Source organism: Mycteria americana, chromosome 5, assembly GCF_035582795.1.
Source record: "Mycteria americana isolate JAX WOST 10 ecotype Jacksonville Zoo and Gardens chromosome 5, USCA_MyAme_1.0, whole genome shotgun sequence".
Classification (NCBI taxonomy): Eukaryota; Metazoa; Chordata; class Aves; order Ciconiiformes; family Ciconiidae; genus Mycteria; species Mycteria americana.
In genome coordinates this window covers 6,656,359-6,678,394 of record NC_134369.1, presented here as the reverse complement: position 1 = coordinate 6,678,394, position 22,036 = coordinate 6,656,359, and the positions used below count along the sequence as shown (strand labels likewise).

The window sequence follows — 22,036 nt, the reverse complement described above, 5'->3', positions numbered from 1 at the left end:
TTATTTATTTTAAACAATGTTTTAACCTAATATACAGGTTTCTCTGTGTAATGTAGTGAATGTAGTAAAAAGACTGTGAAGAAGGTTTCAAGTAGTAAGTATACAAAGTAGGAAACGGGATACTTAAACAACTTTGCAGATTTGACTCATGCCCAGATGTGATGAGCTCTTAGCTTTACTAAAGATCAAGGTCTTATAATAGAAGCCAGTAAAGTGAAAAGAAGAGACAGGCCTATGAAACCTAAACTTTCGCACCTAGATAGGCCATTTAAGCTTAAAGAAAGACTCTACTTACATTGAAAATCTATTTTTGTCAGGGAAGTTTTAGAGGATTAGACATTATCAGTACAGCTAATACTCAAAAAAAAACTTTGCAAAAGCACATAACATTTTATTTAAACAATTTAAAGTTATGAAATGAGTTTTCCCATAGTGCTCAACATACTTTTACCTGCTAAACATTTTTGTGGTTTTGAGGACACAGCTTTCAAATTGTAGCATGTATTTTCTGTTAAAAAAAAAAAAAAAAAAAAGGTTACCTTCCATTTAGATACACCTATCTTGTCTGAAATGTTTTCAAAAAAGGTTTTAGCAACAAAAAACCCCCATAAAAATAAAGACATTTAGAATTAAAATGTACATTTCTTATATAAAATGTAATGATACTTGCTATGGTACCTTTCAGCAGTCGATGACATTTTATGCACCTAAAGCACTGTCCCACAAAGTAATGGTATCATTACAGTAAAAAGGGGAGGAATGAAGATTAAAACATAGCATTTAAACATTGCACTTGAATAAACATTTGTTACACCTCTCTGAAAAAACGTCAGACTGAGAGACATAGTATACAACCCATATTTTAAAAGTATATTCAAAAGTGTGCATTTTTCTTAACATTCACGTAGTTTTAGACACTAATGTCAACAAAACACCTAAAGTATGCTTTGTAGATACTTTGAACAGACTAGTTGTCCCATTTACCTCTTCTGCAGCATACATTAAAACAAAATCTTTAATATAAATAATTATACTCAGAGATAAAGTTCAACAGATTGCATCATATTTCTGTACCAGAACAGGTTAGAAAGCACAATTGCAATAGGTGTGTGTTTTGGGAGGCTCATTTTGTTTCTTAAGTTGAACTTTTTATAAATTTCTTTTGATTAGTTTTAAAATTTTTAAAGAATAGAGAATGAAATATGTTGGTTTTAGAAAAAGAGCTTGAGAAAAGATGACAGAAATGAAACTTTGCCACTAATAGCATTGACTACCTTTTTGTACTCTTCTGTGACCAGGTGCTTTTTCTGTAATAGGGTATCCACCACTTTTAATAAAAGAGAAAGTCTCTCTTCTGTAATTTTCCCACGCACCAAGCCAAAATGACATTTCCCTAAAGATAAACTTACACGGCCTAAATTAACTTGAGCTTGCCTAATGATAAACTTACACGACCTAAATTAACTTGAGCTTGATCATTCCTAGTGTCACCAATGCATACTACGATACAATACAAACGCAGTGACTTAACTCCTTAAGCCTTTCTTCAATAACGGCAGTTTTTAAACTTCCACTTTTTATATAGTATTTGTCTATAAAGGAACACTATCTTCTGCCATCCTTTCCTCCATAATCTCTATTATTTGGTTTTGCATTTTACCTGCCACTTGGGATTGCCACAAGCCGAACCAAGACAGCATCCCTGAACATCGTGGCTGGAGTTGTACTGCTCAAGGATGTTTTTAATGTAACATACCCCCAAAACAGTGATATGGACTAACAGTCTTTCTATTTGACTTGCATTGTAAGTATCCATCTTTAAATTCAAACATAGAGCCTTTATTTGGCTGCAGCTCCACAAAATGTCATGAGAAAAGCTTGGCTGTCTCAAGCTCTTTCCCTCTGCACTGTGGGAAAGCTACTGCTTACTTCATTCTTTATTTCCCATCATGCCTTCCCTGGCCTACGACAATTCATTTGGTTATTGCTGTCGAGAACAACTGCCAGCTCTCCCTTCTCTTGTAGTTCTTGGATGGGCTCTAACACCAACCACCACAACTAGCCTACTTGACTTCGGGAGGGTATAGGCAAGAAGTCACATGAGATTTTTAAAAAAAAAAAAAAAAAAAAAAAAAAAAAAAAAAAAAGAAAAAAAAAAGGAAAAAAAAAATCCAGTTCATATTGCTCTAGAAGCTTTTACATCAATTTACGGAAAGACGGCTCCTTAACAGGCCTCAGATCACTGCTCACCTCCCCCAAGCACGTGTTCTCTTCTTCACTGTTACTAAGTGCCCTCCCGCCTGTGCTTTACTGGGCACATCTGAAAGACATGAACCAGAAGTCCCATTCCTATATGCCAGGGGACTTCTAAGTGCTTGTCATCTTTTTATTAAACATGGGATTTTTTTTATTTTTTCCTCTTTTCAGAGCCAAAATAGATTGATCTAATTCTCAGCTGTGTAGGTCTAATCACTAAAATACTGCTCTATAATGGCCAAAGATCAATGTTTATACATTGAAATATATCAGCTGAGCAGATATTGTGTATTTATCTTTCAGTTAATCGACACTGCAGGTTATTAATTCAGTAAGGTACTAGAGTGAATGATCATTTCCAGAAATGTCTAAAAAACCTTTAGTCAATGTGAAAATATGGCAAAGTTGGCAAAGAGTGTAATAATTCTTTATGAAACATTTTTCCATTCCTCCTTTACTGCAGGATCAAATAAAAAAAAAAAAAAAACCCAAAACGTAAATAATTTCTGTCCTGTTGGGGAGACTCTTGGCTAAAAGCAGCTCTCCTACACTAATGTTAAAGTAAACGGCAGATCTACAGTTATCTGAAAAACTCTGAGATTCTGCAAAACCTTAAGAGATGTAAAGAAGAGAGAAAAAAAAGAGGGGAAAAAAAAAGTATGATTGGTGTAAAAAAGAAAAAAGTCCACTGCAGTGGGAGGACTGCAAATGGGAGGGTGGGACTGGTGTATGCTCATGTCCATGTCCTCAAAGTGACAAGGACATCTAAAGGACATCTGCCTTCATTCTTAACCCCTCTCTTTTTTTGTTTTTGAGCTCCTGGTAGGATTAGTTTTTTTTCCAGGGCTGTTCAGGTAAAATATTATTGCTAATGCAAACAGAATGTGCATGACCCTTTACGTGACTTCTTCATAGGAGTTTTCAGAGTATATACTAAAAGAAAAAGATTTACATATTAATCCTCCAAAAGCTTGTATTTAAAAGACTACGCGCTTGCAGAACTGAGTAAACAACTATACAGTGTAAATATAATGCATTTTTAAGCAATTAGTATAGCCAGTAACAATATCTTGCTGACGTATTTCACATATTCAACTACGTTAATTAAAACTTGTGTGGTAGTTGAAAGCTTTTTGAACTGTTGTCACATAAACATTTTTATTTAAAAAAATCACTAAAGTTATATACACAGTTTGCAAGCCCCAAGTGACCTGTTACAGAAAAGAAAATTAATATGCTATTATGACTTCAAGTCAGGAAAAGGAAGGTTTCTGTTTTAAACTGCTTAGTTTTCCATAACACTGCAAAAATAAAATAGAAAAAAAAAAAGGTTTAGTTTTAAATAAAGGATATTAAATAAGAGAAAAAGGTGACAGCTTGTAATTCTAGAGGCAGAGACCAAATCATATTTCAATGAAATCACTGGGAATTTCACTATTCAGTAAGTCAAGGACTTCTCTTTAATTAGGTGCATACTTAAATTTAATTCAGTATATACTTATAATTATATACCTGAATATACCTGAACATATAACTAAGCAATGCGTACTATCAGCTTGGATCCACAGTCAAGTATAAAGTGATTTAAAAAAGATTCGAGCATTAATCAAGCAGATAACAGACCTCTTCATCCTAGTAGTTGCTTTGTTTTGCTATCTTGTAATACAGAGGCGTGATGAGTAACTTCAGTCTTCATACATCACAAAAACCTATCTATACTTCCTGACATATAGTTTTGCTATGCTTGATGCATGACAGCAAGATCTGCCCTAAGGGCACTTATAGTATGAAATGTTGGAGAGACTTTCCTTTCTGGGAGTCTTTTACCTAACAATGCAGAAGCATTTAGCTAGAAATTGATTTCTAGGTCCAAACTTTGCATCTTCATTTTGGGGCCTTCTCAACTGCTTGGTTACCTTTATTTCTGTCATGCTTTTCTGAATGGCCAAGAGTGCATTTTAATTTTATGACAGTTAGAGGATAAAAAGCACTTGTCCTGATTCCTCTGTAACATGCAATCCACAAATATATTTTAGATAACTGTAGTGTAGGATAGCAGATGTTTTCCAGTTGCAATGTGGCATAGTTATTGAAAGGAAAATTAATATAAAAATTATTCCTAAATAGTTTCTGTTTCACAGACTTTGATAGGATGACTCTTGACCCAATCCTTTGAGCCTTTACACATTTAGGGATAGGCCTTGCAAAGCTTTAGTAAGAATGAGATTATTGGTCAAGAAATTAATCCCTTTTTGTCCTAATTTTAGTCCTAGAAACAACAAATAACCTGGAGAAGGATATCACTAGACACCTGGATAAGTGGCACTGTGATGGATTTAGGTCTTCTTATTTTATTCTGTTGTGTACCTGGAACACTATATTGTATATGTAACACAGAAGGTTTTTCAGCTACCTGTGTACGCGTATTTATACATCAAAAACTACGATAACAGACAAGTGCGGGCTTTTCTTAATGTACAATTTCTCATGAGCTTTCAGACAGTGCTAACCATCACACAGATTATTTTTCATTTTTAAAAAGGGGGCAAGGCAGGTATTATTGCTGTTTGGAGGAGTTAAGATGATGTACCGAATTGGTACAGGCAGATTAAATGCCTAAAGCATTTTGATATTTTAAACCTCAATATTAAGTCCAAAGACTAATGCTTATTACATTTCAGCAAGCACTATGCTCATAACGGATCACACAGCTTCTTCATCCATGCTGCCAGCTCTCCAGGCATCAACCAACTCTAATATGGGAGCTGGACAATTCCCTCCCACACCAGGTATAGGAAAAAACATCCTAATGCAGCTTTTCAGCAGTCTCACAACGCAATCGGAATAGATGTGATGGCCTTTACCTATGCAGGCATTGCCTAAGGACCACAAGCTTCTGAAAAAATTATTCGAAAAATCACAGTGGAAACATCACATTTCTGTTGAAGCAGAAAGTGAACTCGTTTTTCTTGAGTCATATCCTCTGTGATCTTTCAGTTCCTCCTTTCATGTTAACATTGTATGTATTGCACAGGTTATTCTGTCCATTTCACTTTATCATAACATCACTTAATCAAAATTCACTTACAAGCACTTCTGTAATCGAGCAGCGAAAAAACTTTTTATCATGCAGTTACTACAATACTTCGTTGGATTGTTAATTTTGGTTCAGGTCGTCATTTCTCAGTTCACTACACTGCAGCACGGCACAGAAATAAGGGAAGTTCTTATATATAAGCTTTGTAGCAATTGGATTCAGGATACATTCAGAATACAAGGTAACCGTTATAGCAAAATTACGAACTACTTCATTCGTGATCAAGTTCCTATGCAGGAAGGAGTTCATGTCATGCTAAGGAAGATGACTTACTATGCACAAATCCCTCATAATTAACTAATTCAGAAAAAAACAGAATTGAAAAAAGAATAAATTAATTAGCATTGTTTTATTTGCTAATGAGTATTGGCTTTATTTGCCAAATAACTTAAAATTAGATACGCATGATATCTAAATCCTGAATGCCAATTTCTATTGATTATATTATCCATTACTCATTTTTTACATCCTATTTGAAATGAAATATTTCAGCCTAACAGTGGAGAGCAGATCCTCTGATGATTGTCTACCGTTTCTGATGGTAGGATGTGCGGAAAGCTACTTATATGCTTATTTGTGTTAGAATGATCAAATTGGATTTTTAAGTTAACAAGCAGACTATCAGATTTACAAGTCTTTCTCCTAGTCTAATTGGATTTCCAATATGGCCTAACTCCTGAAAATCTTGATGCCTTAGCTATGTATGTGATAAACTGGATTTTTAAAGGCATTAATCTGTAGTGTAGTAAGAAATCACTTTTGTAAATCTGGCTCACAGTGTTTCAAAGTAAACATAAAAAAAGGAAGTCAAACCTGGCAACACTAATGACAGTAATTTTAACAACGGAAAGGGACCTAGCAAATGGAAAAATAAGTCAACTATCGGTTCAAATACCACCACTGTCCTTCTATTCCTTTTGCTAAAGCCAAAGGACAATTTGAGAAAAGCTCAGGCTATTCAGTGGATTATTTCCTGGTTTTGTGAGCCTTTGCACCTTACAGCATTCTTTTTCACCTGTACCATGCATTAGAAGAGAGCATTTATCTCAGCTACATCAAGAAAAAAAATTATTCTTCTTAGAAAAAGGGAGTTATTACTGAAATAAAGTAAAACAAATTCTCCGACAAATTCCTTTCAGCTTAACTCAAGAGTACTTTTCAGTTCAACAATACAGAACTGCTACCTTCTGTTAAATTCAGTCAATTGATTTCTAACGCACACTCAAAACTCAAAAAAGGTAAGTAGTAACCACCTCCTATAATTTTAACAGAGATTACTGAAGAGGATTTTTCACCTGTTCATGTAGATAAAATTCTAGTGCAAATGACCTTAATGAAAATTGTTTACATTCAGATTTCTTTTAGAAAAGATGGCCAGCCAAATTTGTGATCGTTCAAAGATAAGGTTCATTCACTTTATGCATATGATAGCCTTTAAGGAAAAAGAAAAGCATTGTTTTAAAAATTTACCATTTACTGCTTCTTTATACACGCATGTGAACACAGACATACCCCTGCAGCAGTGGAGCAGCTCCTGGATTAACTAACTCATTAGTTAACCTTAATGTGTCTGCAATTCTGTTATGTTTCTAGAACTTAAAAAAAAGAAGTTCTAGAGGAAAACAATTTTTTATTAATGTGACTCTCTGTATGTAGTTACTATGTAGCTACTAGGAACTAACTATACCCCACTTACTTTCTCCAACTCCAACTCAAGCCACAAGCTATTACTGGTAGCTAGAGTAAAGCCAGAAATTCAGTAACTGAAGTTAAAGCTATGTCATTTAAATCCAGCTGGCACAATCAAAGTAATTACTGAGCATTCTTCTTTCAGAAGAAAAACAAAGCACAGTAAAACCAGAACGGAATATAAATATACACTACATTTTTTAAGCAAGTATTCACAAGACAGACAACTTCGGAAAAAAGAAGTATAATGTTTAATTCCCTTTGAGAGAATGAATGTCAAATGTCTGAGTGTCATTGGTGTGACTTTCATATGTATTAAAAAATGTATGATGCTGGAATTACATTGTTACAGCAATGAGTTCAGACTTTAACATCCAGGTTCTTGTGTAACACAAATTTACAAGTATCTACAAATACAACGCAAGTATTTTCATTGTTTCTTGCATTTACCTCTTATAAGATCCTGACACTCAATTCTAAAAAGCTGTGAAAAAGATTGTTCCTGTTTTGCTAAATCTATGCCTTTTAGGTATTTGTGACTATTGCATCAATATGAGAGAACAGTCCAGGTAAGTCCTGTATCACAGGTACACTGTTCTTGTTACCTAAAACACCAGAGACTTAGCCTGACTGCCTCTGTCATCTCACATAAGCATCTCTCCTGTGTCTGGCATCAAAGATTTTATACCTAGGCTGTAAATACTTCTACTGCTTCTATAAAAGCTGCTCTGAAGCCTTCCCATTTCATACTAGAACAAAAACTTCAGGCATCTTTCAGGAAAAACGTCAAGTACTACCTCAAGACAGTCTGTAACTTAACGTTAGGAAGTTGGTCTTTCCCATACAATTCAGTAACTGGAATCTCAGTCTTCCCTGACACGCAGCTTCAGCAGCAGGGTACTGGTTACTCTGCAGTGGTCTCCCCCATGGCGAGAAATCCTACCCTCTTCTAACCTTGCATAAATATTTCGGAAGCAGTCTTGACAAATTGGAATCTTCTCATCAAAAAGCTTATTCAGAAAATTCCCCCGTGTTGTGTGGTTATAGGATTTGACTAGCTACTTACAGCTAAATAAGTTGACAAAAATGAATGTGTCTTCTTGTCGAGAATAACTTCACTGTAATTAGTTTTTCACTAACTACATTATATTGGTTAGCAGGCATATTGGTTTCTTGGAGAAGCTGTTAGGTAAAAAGGAATTTTCTGAACAGTCAAAAAGCAGGAAGCTTTCACTCATTTCATGAGTAAAAATCTTAAAAGAAGCTGCAGTGGAGCTGGAGGGATGAACGTTCTTCACTGAACAGGGAACTCTGATCTTAGTTTTATCTTCTGTGAACTCAAGTCACAACAAGTGACAAAGGTCACTTAAACCAGAACTTTATACTCTTCCATAATGCAAACATATAGGAAAAGAAAATGCTTTTTCAAGGAAGGAGAAGCACTAACATGATTTTGCTCTGGAACGAACACCAAATTCTACAACCACTCTGAGAAATGCAAGGCGTAATGTTTTACTTAATGTCTAGATCCAAGCAATAGGTGATTTCCACCTAGGTAAGATCCAAAAGCCCTGATCATAACCTTCACTGGGTGGGAATTTCCATGAAGCTTTGGCTAAGCACTGAGCATTCTGGCATGTCTGAAACCTCATAGTTCATGTTATATGTTACAGAAGCTCAGTGCCTATTACTTTGCTTGAATTTACTGATTCCTCAAACTAAGAACACTACCTACCACCTAAAGCTGACAGAGGAAAAAGAATATAAATCCATAATGTCCTTGATCCCGTTTGTCTGTGTTAGCAGTAACAGAGGTGTAATACATTATCTTCTTACTTTATAAATCCATCAAGGTCACCAACTAAACAAGTCCAACAGATTTATGGCCTCATCTATAGTCAACTGAAATAAGAGAGAACCTTTCCACGTAAGTCTTTTATATGATGCCTGTTAATCCCCTTCTCATAAGACGACTGTTGGTCTATGGACACAATTCTGGAAGAGGAGAAAGCCATTTGGCCTATTTTATGTACAGTTCCATGATGCTGCCTAATTAAGAATTCACCACATTCACTTAATTCAGCATTCTTTCATGTTCTCAGGAGAGCAGTTTGAAAAGGTTCACTAAGAAGATGATACCCATTAATCAGCCTATTTTGCAAACTCCATCAAAGTGCCAGAGTGCTGCATCGCTTTCACCTATTTGGTGATCAAAGTTCAAGCAGCAATATTCCTTTTTTTTGTTTTTCTTTCCACCCCCCGATTGAGGATAAAATCAAAAATTTTAGTCTCAGAGACAAATCGTTACCCACATAAATATGATCCTCAAGTGAAAACAAACTGTATTTTGAAGGCTTACAGAAAGGCCATTTATTTTAAATGCACCTTTAACTGTCCCTGACTTCTCTTTGTGAACCCAATTGATAATGCTGATTTTTATCTAAGGCAATTCTTACTACTGACTTCTGGGATTTATTTATAAACACCGTTTCCTTTCTTGCTCGTAGCTGAACATCCTAACCAATTACACTTCTGTAAATACAGAATAACTTCACAGGTTTCAGTGATCTAATTTGGGATTGACTCAATTTGCACGGGCAAATTAATGAATCAAGTTAGCAAAGGGCTACCATTTAAATATTTTTTCTGTCTCTTCAAAGAGCACAGCTGTAGTAAGAAGAGGAGACACATCCACGCCAAAGTTTAATACCATTTTGAGCTGATGAGACTCAATCTATCTTTTCCTCAATCGCTGAGCCCTCCATGTTTCTTTTCAGGTTAAAACTAGGTGATGTGAATGAAAAACAGCGCATCACTTACTGTGAGAAAGAATTACTGATGCCACACATAAATATGCAAGAATATCAGCACGTGTATGTGTAAGCAATTAGTAAAAAATAGAACAGGATATTAAAAAAAAAAATTGAAGCACATTATAGCAGTGAAATCTTCTAGTACCCGTGCTTGCCTACCCAATGAAACCAATTACTCTAACAGAGTGCAGTAGCTTCAACTGGAACCTTACTGAGACACATGATTTTCTTCCATAGTCTTCATGCCAAATTTTTGGTCTGCATCATGATTTTGGAACATTTTGATTTTGTTTTGGAGGAAGTATCAATTTCACTCACATTTCCAGTAGCTACCTCTTTAGGAGACCTTGAGAAGCCTCTTACCTATCATATATTTTGGGCATCAAGAAAAATCAATGCTAAAACATGTGAAAGGTGAGCAGAAATAGCTTTCTGAAAGCAGATCTCTTTCCTTCAGCATGAAGATATGATTTCTAGTTTGATGCTACACTGACTGTGAGCAAAAACATTTTTCACGGTAGTTGTGCAAGCTGCAGCACTATCTGTGTGTACTTCAGATGGGTAATACACGGCCAGGGAATTTCAAAATTAATTAATTTTGGAACTTGAAATTACTATTCGTGTGGGTATATACAGACTCATTCCGCAGTTGCAAGGATGGGATTATCCTTTCCTACTGTCTTTGACTTAATTAAAGTATAAAAATGGCATTAATGCAGGTACAAATATGCCCCAATTATAGCTATTTTTCTGCACTACTTTTTTTTTTCTGCCAGATTGGAACACTTTTTATACATGAATATCTAAAGCAAATATACTTGAATATCTAAAGCAAAACCAACAACATAACGACTGCAGCCGTGACAATACCGAATAACGTGACTATAAAGGAATAATAACAACTGAACAATAAAAACTATTTCAAAGGAATTTCAAGTACACGCTTCCAAGTGATTGTATTATGAAGGATTGTTATGGGAAAAGGTTACACTGAATGTATGATAAAAATACTTCTCTGTCTTTAGTCTCTATTTACTGTTAGTCTAAAAGGTGAGAAAGTGTCAGCAAATTTATGACAGCACATATTTCTTTAGTCACATTTAGTCTCCTCTTTCAAAAAAACCTGGCAGTTCAGGGTAAGTATGGCCTTTCCACACTTCAATACTGCAAGTGTGACTGAAGAATCATTAATTTATTATTATTTCAGTTCAGACACAAACTTACCTAAAAATGGATCACTGTATTCTGTATTAGACAGCTTAAGCAAGTTGTTTTCCAAAGTCTCCATCACTTTAGCTGGAATAAATGCAATATTCATATCAGCATTCACATGCATTTTGTAAGTAAAAGATACACTTTTTAAAGCTGTTAGTGACTCAAATGAAAAATTTAGGCTGAAATTTGAAGAGCACTTTCCATTGGCGGAAAAAAGACAAGATCACTTCAATGAAGACTTCCACTCTATTCCTGAGAAAAGTTTAACTCAGTAAATAACTTACTAGAGTGATAATTAGCACCTATCAATATTAAGGAAAGGCTTATCAAAATTTAGTAGCAGTAGCCAGCCGAGTTAATTTAAAATGTTCACACATAGTTGGCAATAGTTAGCAAGAGGTGACACACACAGCGATTGGTATCGCCAACTAGACTAGTCTCTCCGTTAAAGCATGTTTATCTATTAAAACAGAAATCCTAAAATAAGAGTAGTTCCTTTTTCCAACACAAGCTAAAATTCATAGGGATTTTCTCCCTTTTCTCTCATTCTTTCCATACCACTCTTCCCTGATTCTGCTATTCATGAATGAATGCATCTGCTCCTATATGTTCATACTAAAAGACGTTTCTTGCCAAAAGCCTAGTATTTATTTTTTCTCTCTCTCCTAGGACAGACTACAGAAACCTTCATGCTCTTCCTCAGCATACAAGAGCACTTTCTCGTCTAGTTTTTAGTAAGAAGGAAATAATCTTGTAATTCAGAAAGATAAAATAAAAATTAGTTTAAGCCTCACTTCAAACATTATAGAGATTCACTCAAGAACTTTGTACCATGGTTCTTCTAGCTGTTTTGTGCAAAAACATCTCTCCAACAAACCGTAGATATCTAAACAAATCAAAGCTTATCAGATGCCCCCATAATTTAATGAAAGATGCTGAAAAATTGTATCTAAGACACCACGGGACTTTAAATGATGTTCCCATAGATCCCTTCCATTCCCAGCGTTGGAACAAGCTCCTGAAAGAGAGAAACCTCCTACCTCGTTCTGACACTACATCCACTGTAGCTGTAGATGTCCCTGCACTTAGAGGCTGAGACCGGGGCTGTGGCTGCACACGATTTGGCTGCAGAAATGACGAATGCTTGCTCAGACTCTGAGGATGCGTTTGACTCTGGGCTAGGCATGGCATAGATCTTCTAGAGGGTTTTAATGGATGCTCTTTCACTGTCTCACTCTTGCTTGTATTCATACCTGAAAAAGGCAAAAGAAAGAGAACATAAGCTCTGCCATATTAGGCAATGACAAAGAAAGATGGCTAATTATGAAAACTCAAGGCGATTCATCCACTTAATAAGCAACTGTCCAACTAAACAAAAATGTTTAAAATATTTAAAGTTCAAAGAAGAATACAGTGTTGGGAACAAAATCCAGGAATTCTTCACCTGCCCTTCCATCAACATCCCACAATTTGAATTTGCAATACTCTAAATCTGATGATTCTGTGGTACATATATCATAGTCATTCAGAAGCAAACGACAGCACCTAGTATCATCCACATTACGATTGCTAAACAAATTTAATTCAGTGGTAGAAATGAATAAAACCCCTCAAACAAGCAAGCAAGCAAACAAAAAAATCAAATACAAGCAAAAGATATTCACAAGCTTCCTGAAGGATTCATGAACACCTTCTCCTTTGAAATGCAGCTGTTTGCAAGTTCTGATGAATCTATTAGCGGTTTCTAGTTTTTCTTGTGGGACACGTGCCAGTCTTGGGTTTTCGTATCTGTTGCCTGGCTTTAGGTTCAGGTGCCTACATACAGACAGATGCACTAGTCAACTGTGTGGTATCAGTGAAAACGTTTGAAAAAATCAGATTGTTACTTTAAGTGAAAAATGTGATTCGGGGATCCCTGTTTTCAGTGCGCCATCTTAAAAGTGATGCAAAACTCATTCCCTGTTCTGAGTTTCTTCCATCTTAACATTACAGCTCCGTGTTTCCAAAACATATTTCACAAATTTTTTATAATTAGCATGGTCTCTATTGTATCTCCTTGGTGACAGAACAAACTCAATGTAATAACTGCTTATATTGCCTGTCCACAAACAAGAGATTGGCTACATTTCCTAAATTTACACTTACAGTATCAGGCATTAAGAATGTTATCTGTCATTTGAATGTATGGAACTTATTTTTAACTTTCCGAATCCCGAAACGAAGTTTCCCTTTATGTTAACTGTGATCCTCATTAACAATAAATTGTAATACTGTAATAATAATTTCTAAAATTTTTACTTTTTTTAAAAAATTCACAGGGAAACACTACATAATCTAAGTGCATTTGCCTAGGAAAGTACAATCGATGACATAATAGTGACAAGAAATAAGGGGAAAAAAGAACGAATTTTCTGCCCCTTTTACTTGAAAGGCTCTTTGCCAGGATGCAACTCCAGAGTCCACTTCTGCCCAGCCTGCAGCGCGCAGTCCCCAGCCATGGCCCCAGTACAGAATTGTTTGTCAACGCACACCACATAATGCATTATCATCAACTTTGTTGACATTATCATTCTCATCATTTAGGATTTAGAAAGGGCAACAATGTGCCATGAGAGCATTATTCTTTCCTTTTTATCCGCAGTGCCCTCATTAACACTACTTTAATTACACTAAGCTACAAAAAGGTAGGACTGAAACCATTTAATGGCACTCATACACACACACTCACGTAATACTAGGTATTCCATAAAAGAACAGGAATATAAAATGAGACCCCCATGTAAGCCTGCAGAAAGCCATGACTATCGAAAATGTTATTGCGACATGAGCAAGTGATTAAAAGAAGCAGATTTTGTTTTATTACCATTCTACTATCCATCAGTGCTGGATCAAAGGCTAATGAGAGGTAGCCTACTATTCATTTTTCCCTATGTGAGTCAAGTTTCTTCCTTGGAAAACATAATATTCATCACTTTGCATATAAAACCACAATTATTTTGAGTATTCCCATTGTTCTCAGATGGGCCTTCTAATGCAAAAACATAATAAGGCCATCAGCTACACCGGTCTTCAGTCCCCAATCCAATTAACAAATATTAATACATCTAAGCTTGACCATAAATAACTTCACATTTTAAGATTAAAATGAATATCAAGTGTCAGATTTTTCGGAGCAAAAAGATGTTTTTATTCCTCTGTCTAGCTGTCGATGACCTTCAGACTCTGTTAACTGTTTCTTATTACTACACTAACACACAATACGACTTCTCTATTAATATACTGAAAAGGAATCAAAACCCATAAAACTGGCTATATGAATTTTTTTTTCACTGAAAGTAAAAAACCGTGACAGTGAAAAATTACTTAGTAGTTATAATACTGAATTTATTTTATGGCATTCTTTCTAAAATGTAGCATGAGATTTTTTAAAAAATTAAATCAGCTGACATTGCGCTACACTGGTTAACAATAATTCAGTTTTCAAAGTCGTATGTACTATTTCAGCACATTTTGTTTGTATGACTGGCTGTCTCTGTTCTGAGTTTGATAATTATTTACAATCAAAAAACATGCAACTACCCTTTCAAGATGATAATTTGATTAATATTCATCCTATTTAACTCCCATTTTATATTTCTTCCCAAAATCTCCGGAATTTGTTAAGACAACCGAAATTTGAACCTGTCAATATCTGCAAAAACAGGGCCATATACAGCTATCATCATCCATAAACATGCTCATTATTCCACTTTAGGAATTATAATTAGATATATTTCTAAATGTTCAGATTTGACAGATAGTAAATAAGTATTTAATAATGATTATAAAACAACAATATGAATTTATGACTGTGACTCTGCAATAAGTATGCATCTTATTGTATTCCAGTATTTGGCACAAAGGATGGCTTATAGGCACTATGAAAACTTAAAATAAATCTATTTTTTAATACTATACACTATAAGGTGTGAATTTAGTTAAAAAAAAAAAAAAGCTAAAATACAGATGCTAAGGGCATTCCATTCTGTAAAATATTTACACTTTCCTTTCAAAGCTACAAAATTGATTTCACCTTTGCCATTACAGAATTATATTAATGCTCTTAATACTTTTGCCTATTGGGTAACCTTTGTGAAAAAACATTGCAGAAGCACATAGCGGCAAAAAAACCCACATTTCTAAGTCAGTTAGAACAAAACAGTTGGGACAATGATTTGGAAAAAAGCCCAACTCTTACAGTTGCTTCTGAGATACAAGGAAATTGAGTAGCTTTCCTAAATTTACATGGAAAAGAAACTCATTATTATCCACCTTCTGACTCAATCTAGGGCCTTGAGGCACACTATCTCTGTAAAAACCGAGTAATTCAACACTGAGCAAAATCCAAGTGCATTAAAGAGCTAATCTACCGCGTTCAGCTCCATGATGGACAGGGTTTGTTTCTCCTGCTTTTGCTTACAGTCACACCGTACCCCGGGAACCGGCCGGTCAGGCAGAAAGAACATGCTAGAGCATGGAGACATCCCAGGAGCCAGGTAACTAACGGAACGTGCCTGAAAGCCGGGGAGCCGGAGCACCCCATCACGTCGGGGACACGCCGTTTGCGCAGACCAGGAGCCACGGAGCAAAGCCGGGAGCAAGCGGCTGGGCCGCAGGCAGAGAGAGCAGAAGGAACTCGTGAAGGACAAGAGGCAGCCAGGCAAGTCGGTCTTTGCCACTGGGCTACTGATTGGCGCAGCTTAAAAATAAAATTTTAGAAAAAGCAAATATATTTGCACATCTTTGCCAAGGTCTCGTACTGCCCTCGCTCATTCAGTAGCTAGTTGCATGATTCATAGGAATTATTAGTTTTTCATGAAGCTTTAAATTGTTTACAAAATTAGAAACATATTTCCAAAGACAAACGTATTGTACGTTGGGGCGGGTTGAGCCCAGCCACCAGGTCAGCACCATACAGCCGCTTGCTGATCCCCCCACAGCGGGATGGGGAGAGAGAATGGGAAGAGCCAGAGTGAGAAAACTCAGCGGCTGAGGTAAAGATAGTTTTATAAGCGAAGGAAAGATGAAGGAAAAAACCAAACCAAAACAATGATGCAATGGCAATCACTTGCTACCTCCCACAAGCAGACCGATGCCCAGCCAGTCTCCGAGCAATGACTACCTCTTCACCCCTCAAATTTTATTGCTGAGTGTGATGCTCCACAGCATGGGATATCCCTCTGGTCAGCCGGGATCAGCTGGCCCGGCTGTGTCCCCTCCCAGCCTCTTGCCCAGCCCCAGCCTGCTTGCTGCGGAGCAGAGCGGGAAAAAGAGAAGGCCACGATGCTGTGCAAGCACTGCTCAGCAATAACCAAAACACTGGGGTGTTTTCAACACCGTTTTCGTCACAGATCCAAAACACAGCACCGTACGGGCTGCTGTGAAGAAAACTAACTCCATCCCAGCCAGACCCAGTAGATACATTCAGAAGTTAAATCCAGAAATTTTTGCTACTCTCTTCTTCAAATGCCTCAAGTTGTTCCACCAAGAACGTGACCTCTGCCTCTCCTGTCAAAGTGAACTACACGCAAACACACCACGTAAGAAAAATACAGTCCCCAAAATATCTGGGAGTTCTTTACGAACAAGGATATTAACATAAATGAAGATTACAAATATATGTTAATATTCACCTCTACCAAGAATATAAGGCAGAGGAAAAAAACCCAAAATATCTATGGTTTCAATGCCAAGGTAAATTAAATACATGGGTGTTGCTACGAAGAGTGCTAAAGCCTCCTGTCTGTACAGGATCAGCAGATCTCCTGTGATTGCTGTACACCACGTCAAAGATCCTCAGAAGACTGGTATAGAGAGTCTGTTTTACTACACTATTTGTGCTTGACAGCACAATTTACTCTGCAGCGTGTTCTTATAAATCTTAGTCTCTTAGTGATGTATATTACCTCTCTCCAACTGTGCTAGAAAGCAATAAGTAATCTAAACATTTCTGCTACTTGGAGCGCCACGAATTTCCAAGGAATTTTCCTCATCAAAATCTGTGCCACTTGAAGAAGGATGTCACACTCAGCAAGTCCCTCTTATCTAAATCTTAACATACAAGTCCACAAAGATGGTCCTTTGATTAGCAGGATACTCCCCATATTTAAATATAATAGCTAAGGTTTAAAAGGGCCTTTCATTTGAAAACTTCCCTGAGCTCGCAGAACATGCTTTGCTTCGATGTAAGCGTTGCGCTATCAAGAAATGCAGACCTTCATTAGTCTACTGAGGACAGTTCTTCCAGATCTGCAGCACAGCATAACTGTTCTTGGTCAGACAGATTAAGTATCAATTTAATATGAGGTTAAGGTAGATAGAGGTATGCTTCTGCTGCCTCAGAAGGTGCTGCAGGTCTTTAAATAAGTATGAGCGGAAAGGACTCTGCTTCTCAACGATTCTGAACTGGATGCTCTGCGCCAGCCGGGTACGCAGCGGCACTGGGCCATAGCACCGACAATACTGTACTCAGACCAGAGAGAGCAATGCCACATAATATGTCTACTACGCTACTTGCAAGTTTTCTGAGAAGTATTCTTTGTAGCTCTTCCTAAATAGACATGTTTATTAGACCAAAGTCTACAGTGGTTAGACATAGCAATGGGTAATATAGAATAATATATAAAGAGATGTATTTTATAATTGTTCTGGATGGCTTTAACGATCAATATCTTAAGCAGTGATATGCTGTCAGTAATTATGGACCCTTACCGCATGGTTATTACTGTTGCCAGAAGAGAATGTTTCTTATATCTGTATTGGAGTCACTGTGTGTAAAAAGATGAATCACTATTACCAAAGAAATTTACGGTAATGCAAATAATACACACTGTCATTCAATTTTAACAACAATTTAAGTGATACATATAAAAAAAAAAAAAAGAGTGTAATTCTTCTATGAAGCACTGCCTCAATTTAAAAGAAACTTACTTCCTTTTGCTCTCTCTCACTGTATATTCCTGTGTGTCCTTTCAAACACATTCCTTAATACCATGCTGCATCTGCTTGGAGAGAGTGAGGCACAGCAAGGTAACCTCAGAGCACACTTGCTGTTAGGCTAGCAGTATGATCTATCTTCAGGATTTGAATCCAGCAAGTTCCTCCATTCTCTGCTAGTGTGTCAGGGTCCAGTTCTGTGATGTGCTAGTTTTGGTGGCATTTGCTGTTGCATGCCAATGCTTACCCAGCTCTGGCACACAAAGAACTTGTGGTTGGCATCGTCAACCAGGTCACTAAATGATTTACTGAAATTATTTTTATTCCTTCCTCTCTTCTCCATAGGGGTGTTTTCTAGAATCTGTACCTTTCCAACTAGAACTTTCCTACACAGACCTTGCTTGTTCAGGGATATTTGGATCTGCAATAAAAGACGTGTATACACTTCGCAAAAAAAGGAATACACTTGTTTTTCTATTCAAACTGCATTTATTGGTTCTTTCCTTACAAAATATTCCTCTGGCACTTAGAATGAGTATGGAAATGAGTACAGCATTGTTATCCCACAAGCGTGAGGTCGTCTACCCGGTGTGCGAGACGCCAATATACACACAGGGCAGAGGCGTTTTGTTCCATGTCTGCGCAGAGATGGGTGCGAGGTGGTAGCTCCACAAAGCTAGCACAAAGTTCGCTCATACAGGTACAGTATTTATACAGTCTAGTTATGCATATGCCTAAGTCATTACACAAAGCAGTTTTCTATTGGTCTACATTTCTCTTATTTCAGCTTAAAGCTACAGCGCTGCTTTAATATTCTGCGCACGCTCAAAGGTGAGGGGTCTCTGCTTGGGCCGGGGTCTCCAGCTCGAGTACAGAAATTTCTCACATTGGAGAAAAAGGTGGTTAAAGTTTATGGTTTAATCGGATCCTGCACTTCTGCCTTGTGTTCTTTCTGAGGGGAAGCTGGGGATTCCTGTCATGTAGGCAAATCCCTACGTGGCTTAAAGCCAGAATAGCCAGCTGGACTAGCATCTTCTCATAGCTTCCTGGCAGAGGAGGCAGGAAAGATGGAGCTAGAGTATGATGAGCTTTTCTGATCGTTAAATCAGTATGCACAATTTAATGCATGCTCAATGTTATGCCAGTCTAGAAGGGCTCTAAATGAAGCCAGCTCTCAGATGCCTCCAGGTCTTGGCCATTAGGAACATACAGGAAAAATTCTCCTATGCCTCATTCTGTGAAATACAGATACAGTTGATAATTTCTTTACTATTAAGAGAAAAAAAATTGCATTTAATTTACTCCTAATTTTAGATGAGGAAAGTTTGACAGCTAGTCCATATGCATAGTTAACCCAATGCTGGAAGCACACTTAGCAAGGCTGGTCCAGTGCTAATTTCAAAAAGAATAGCCCAGTAACTATTGCCCATTTAATCCAGCATAAACCTTGTCATAAAACAGGAGTAGCTACTATACAAGTCAAATCAATAGCATCAGCTTTATAGAGATATGCTTTATAATAATGTCCACAATCCATATCAACAACATGCAGGTCTTACCAACTACTCATGTCATCACAAGTTTGTTTGATACAAATACCTTAATTGTAAAAAAAACTTCTGTAAAGCCTTTGGCTTCACATACCGTGCATCACTAATTAAAATGAAATGTCATTCATAAAACACATTAAACAGACTGAGAAACTGATAAATCTCAAAAGTTTCTGTCAACGGCATCATCATAATTAGAATCTTTAATCACATAAAATATAAAGAAAAGCTTGCAACGGTTTTCATGACATTTAGGTTTAATGTGAAAACATATTTCTACAGTATCAAGTATAAAACAGCTCAGTTTTGAAGAGCATTTAATTTTCAATACTCAATGGATGTACCAGGTACTTACTGCTAAAGAATAAGCTTACTCTGATTGGCAGCTGCAATCTACAAAAGAAAACTTGATGTAGGATAATTATTAAATTCTGAGAAACCATAACCAAAACATACTTAATAATGAAGAAATAATAAATTATTTCAGTAACAGCACAAGTTTCCTTATTTATTGGTATTATCTCAATCAATATAAAGGACATTCGGTTTCACATATTAGACACGTATTTGAGTAAGTCAGGAATGTACCCATACTTTCCTTTCTTATATAAAAGGCAGAATTAAACTGGATAACCTCTGACTTCATTTTATATTCTTACAGAAAAAAACCCCAGCATCAAGTATTATTATACTAGCAAACACACTTAAAAAGCCTCATCAAAACTAAAGAAAAATAACCAAACCTAAGACACATACTAACTATGGGAGAAAACAGCCTTCAAGGATGAACCCTATTTCTCTTCAATACTATCAGCATATCATGAAAGCTTATGAATCCCAATTTTCTAAAGGTATTTTTTCAGATCACCTTAACTGCCTTTTCCATTATGAAGTGAACAGGGCAACATCATTCTTATTAAAACGTTTCAAATGTAGCCACTGGGTGAGTATAACTCCTGGGCTAGCCAATAAATACATCCTGAATGATGGCGAGTCATTGTGATGGTATTTTTCAATTTCATCCCACTACAGAAATAACATTGATTTATGAAGGTGTTTATGAAATAATATGAAGTTTAATTATATCATCAATCATGCCTTTGAAGACTGCTTCCATTAAATAGCATGATTTTACTTCAGTTTTTTGCAGTTGTAAGTATCACGGAAAGAGGAACATACATAAACAATTAAGTAAATTTTAAATGCCTATAACTCGTGCTAGCTTTTTTTTCTCTCAAGTTAGACATGCGAGAAATAACCTTCAATCCAGAAGCATAGCTAATGAAAGGGAAAGGAATTGGTGGGATTATCTGAAAGTTCTCCAAGAAAACACATACAACAGGACTTTAAAAATATATGGTTAGTTCAATTAGTGATTATTCAAAAAACACTGAATCCTGGTATAACAGTTTTCAGAGATGGTGAATTTTTCCCCCTAGATCTTGTAAGTAGCATCAAGATTTTGTGCAAGCTTTAGTATCTATTTTATAGTACTTTAACCATTAGATTAAGAAATAGAAAGCTATTACTTATTTGGATAGCCATAGATTTTGATACCAGATCACTTATTTTTCTGATGAGCCATTTAGAAAGAACTACTTCAGTATAGCACTGTAAGGAAGGCTTAATGAAACCCTATCAATATTTCAACTTTTTTTCTTGACTTGACAATAGAGCAGCACTCAACTTTCCAACAGCACTGTAACAACAGCAAACGCAAAGGCTTAAAAGTCACATTAGCCCTTCTGGCTAGAGGCCTTCCATAGATAGTGATTTTCTTTTATAAATAGGTGCCCCTTGCAAAAATAAAAATCCCTTTCTGAGACACTGTTTCCCGGGAAAAGTCTTCAACTTTGGTACTGAAATCCTTATTGTTGGCCAGCACTCAATTTAGTAAGAGATTCAGTCCTCATGACCTCTGCACGCTAGTGCAGTGATTTTACATATGCTTCCAGGTCACTACTGAAAATACCAGCTAGGGTTAAAAATGATCCCTAGAGGACTCCACTGGGGAAAAAAAAAACCCCAACTCGTGAATAACTGTTTTACTATTTTTAAGTTTTATATTCATGTTTGGGTTGGCATTTGATATCCCCATTAATATGGCCTCTCTTTACTCCCTAGCAATATCTTCACCTACACATTTTCCCTTTGTGCCCGTGGAAGCAAACCAATAATGCAACAAAACTAAAGGATGTAAAGAACATTGAAGACCTTCCTCCCACTTGAGTTATGTTTGCAAACAGGATTCTCTGTTTCTGTAACTTTGATCACAAACTCCTTTCAATTAGTCGTGGCTTTACTTCTCTCATAACTATACCAAGCAGCACAGTAAATAAACAAAAAAAACCAAGCACAGACCTACTACAGTGCTTTCATGGAGAATGAGAAATTATGTTTCTTCCATTATACAGCTCTCGTGCTCAGGCCAGTGAAGTAAA

The 22,036-nt window shown here is 36.5% G+C and overlaps 1 protein-coding gene across 1 annotated transcript in view; it reads right to left on the bottom strand.

The window, feature by feature from the left end:
- The window catches only part of ANO3 (anoctamin 3), a 215,042-nt gene that overhangs the window by 78,116 nt on the left and 114,890 nt on the right, over positions 1 to 22,036 (bottom strand). Inside the window, exons 2-3 of the mRNA XM_075501427.1 lie at positions 12,111 to 12,323; positions 11,080 to 11,151 (exon numbers count right to left, since the gene is read on the bottom strand). Coding sequence (XP_075357542.1) covers positions 11,080 to 11,151; positions 12,111 to 12,323 — 285 coding nt within the window. The remainder of the gene's footprint in view (positions 1 to 11,079; positions 11,152 to 12,110; positions 12,324 to 22,036) is intronic.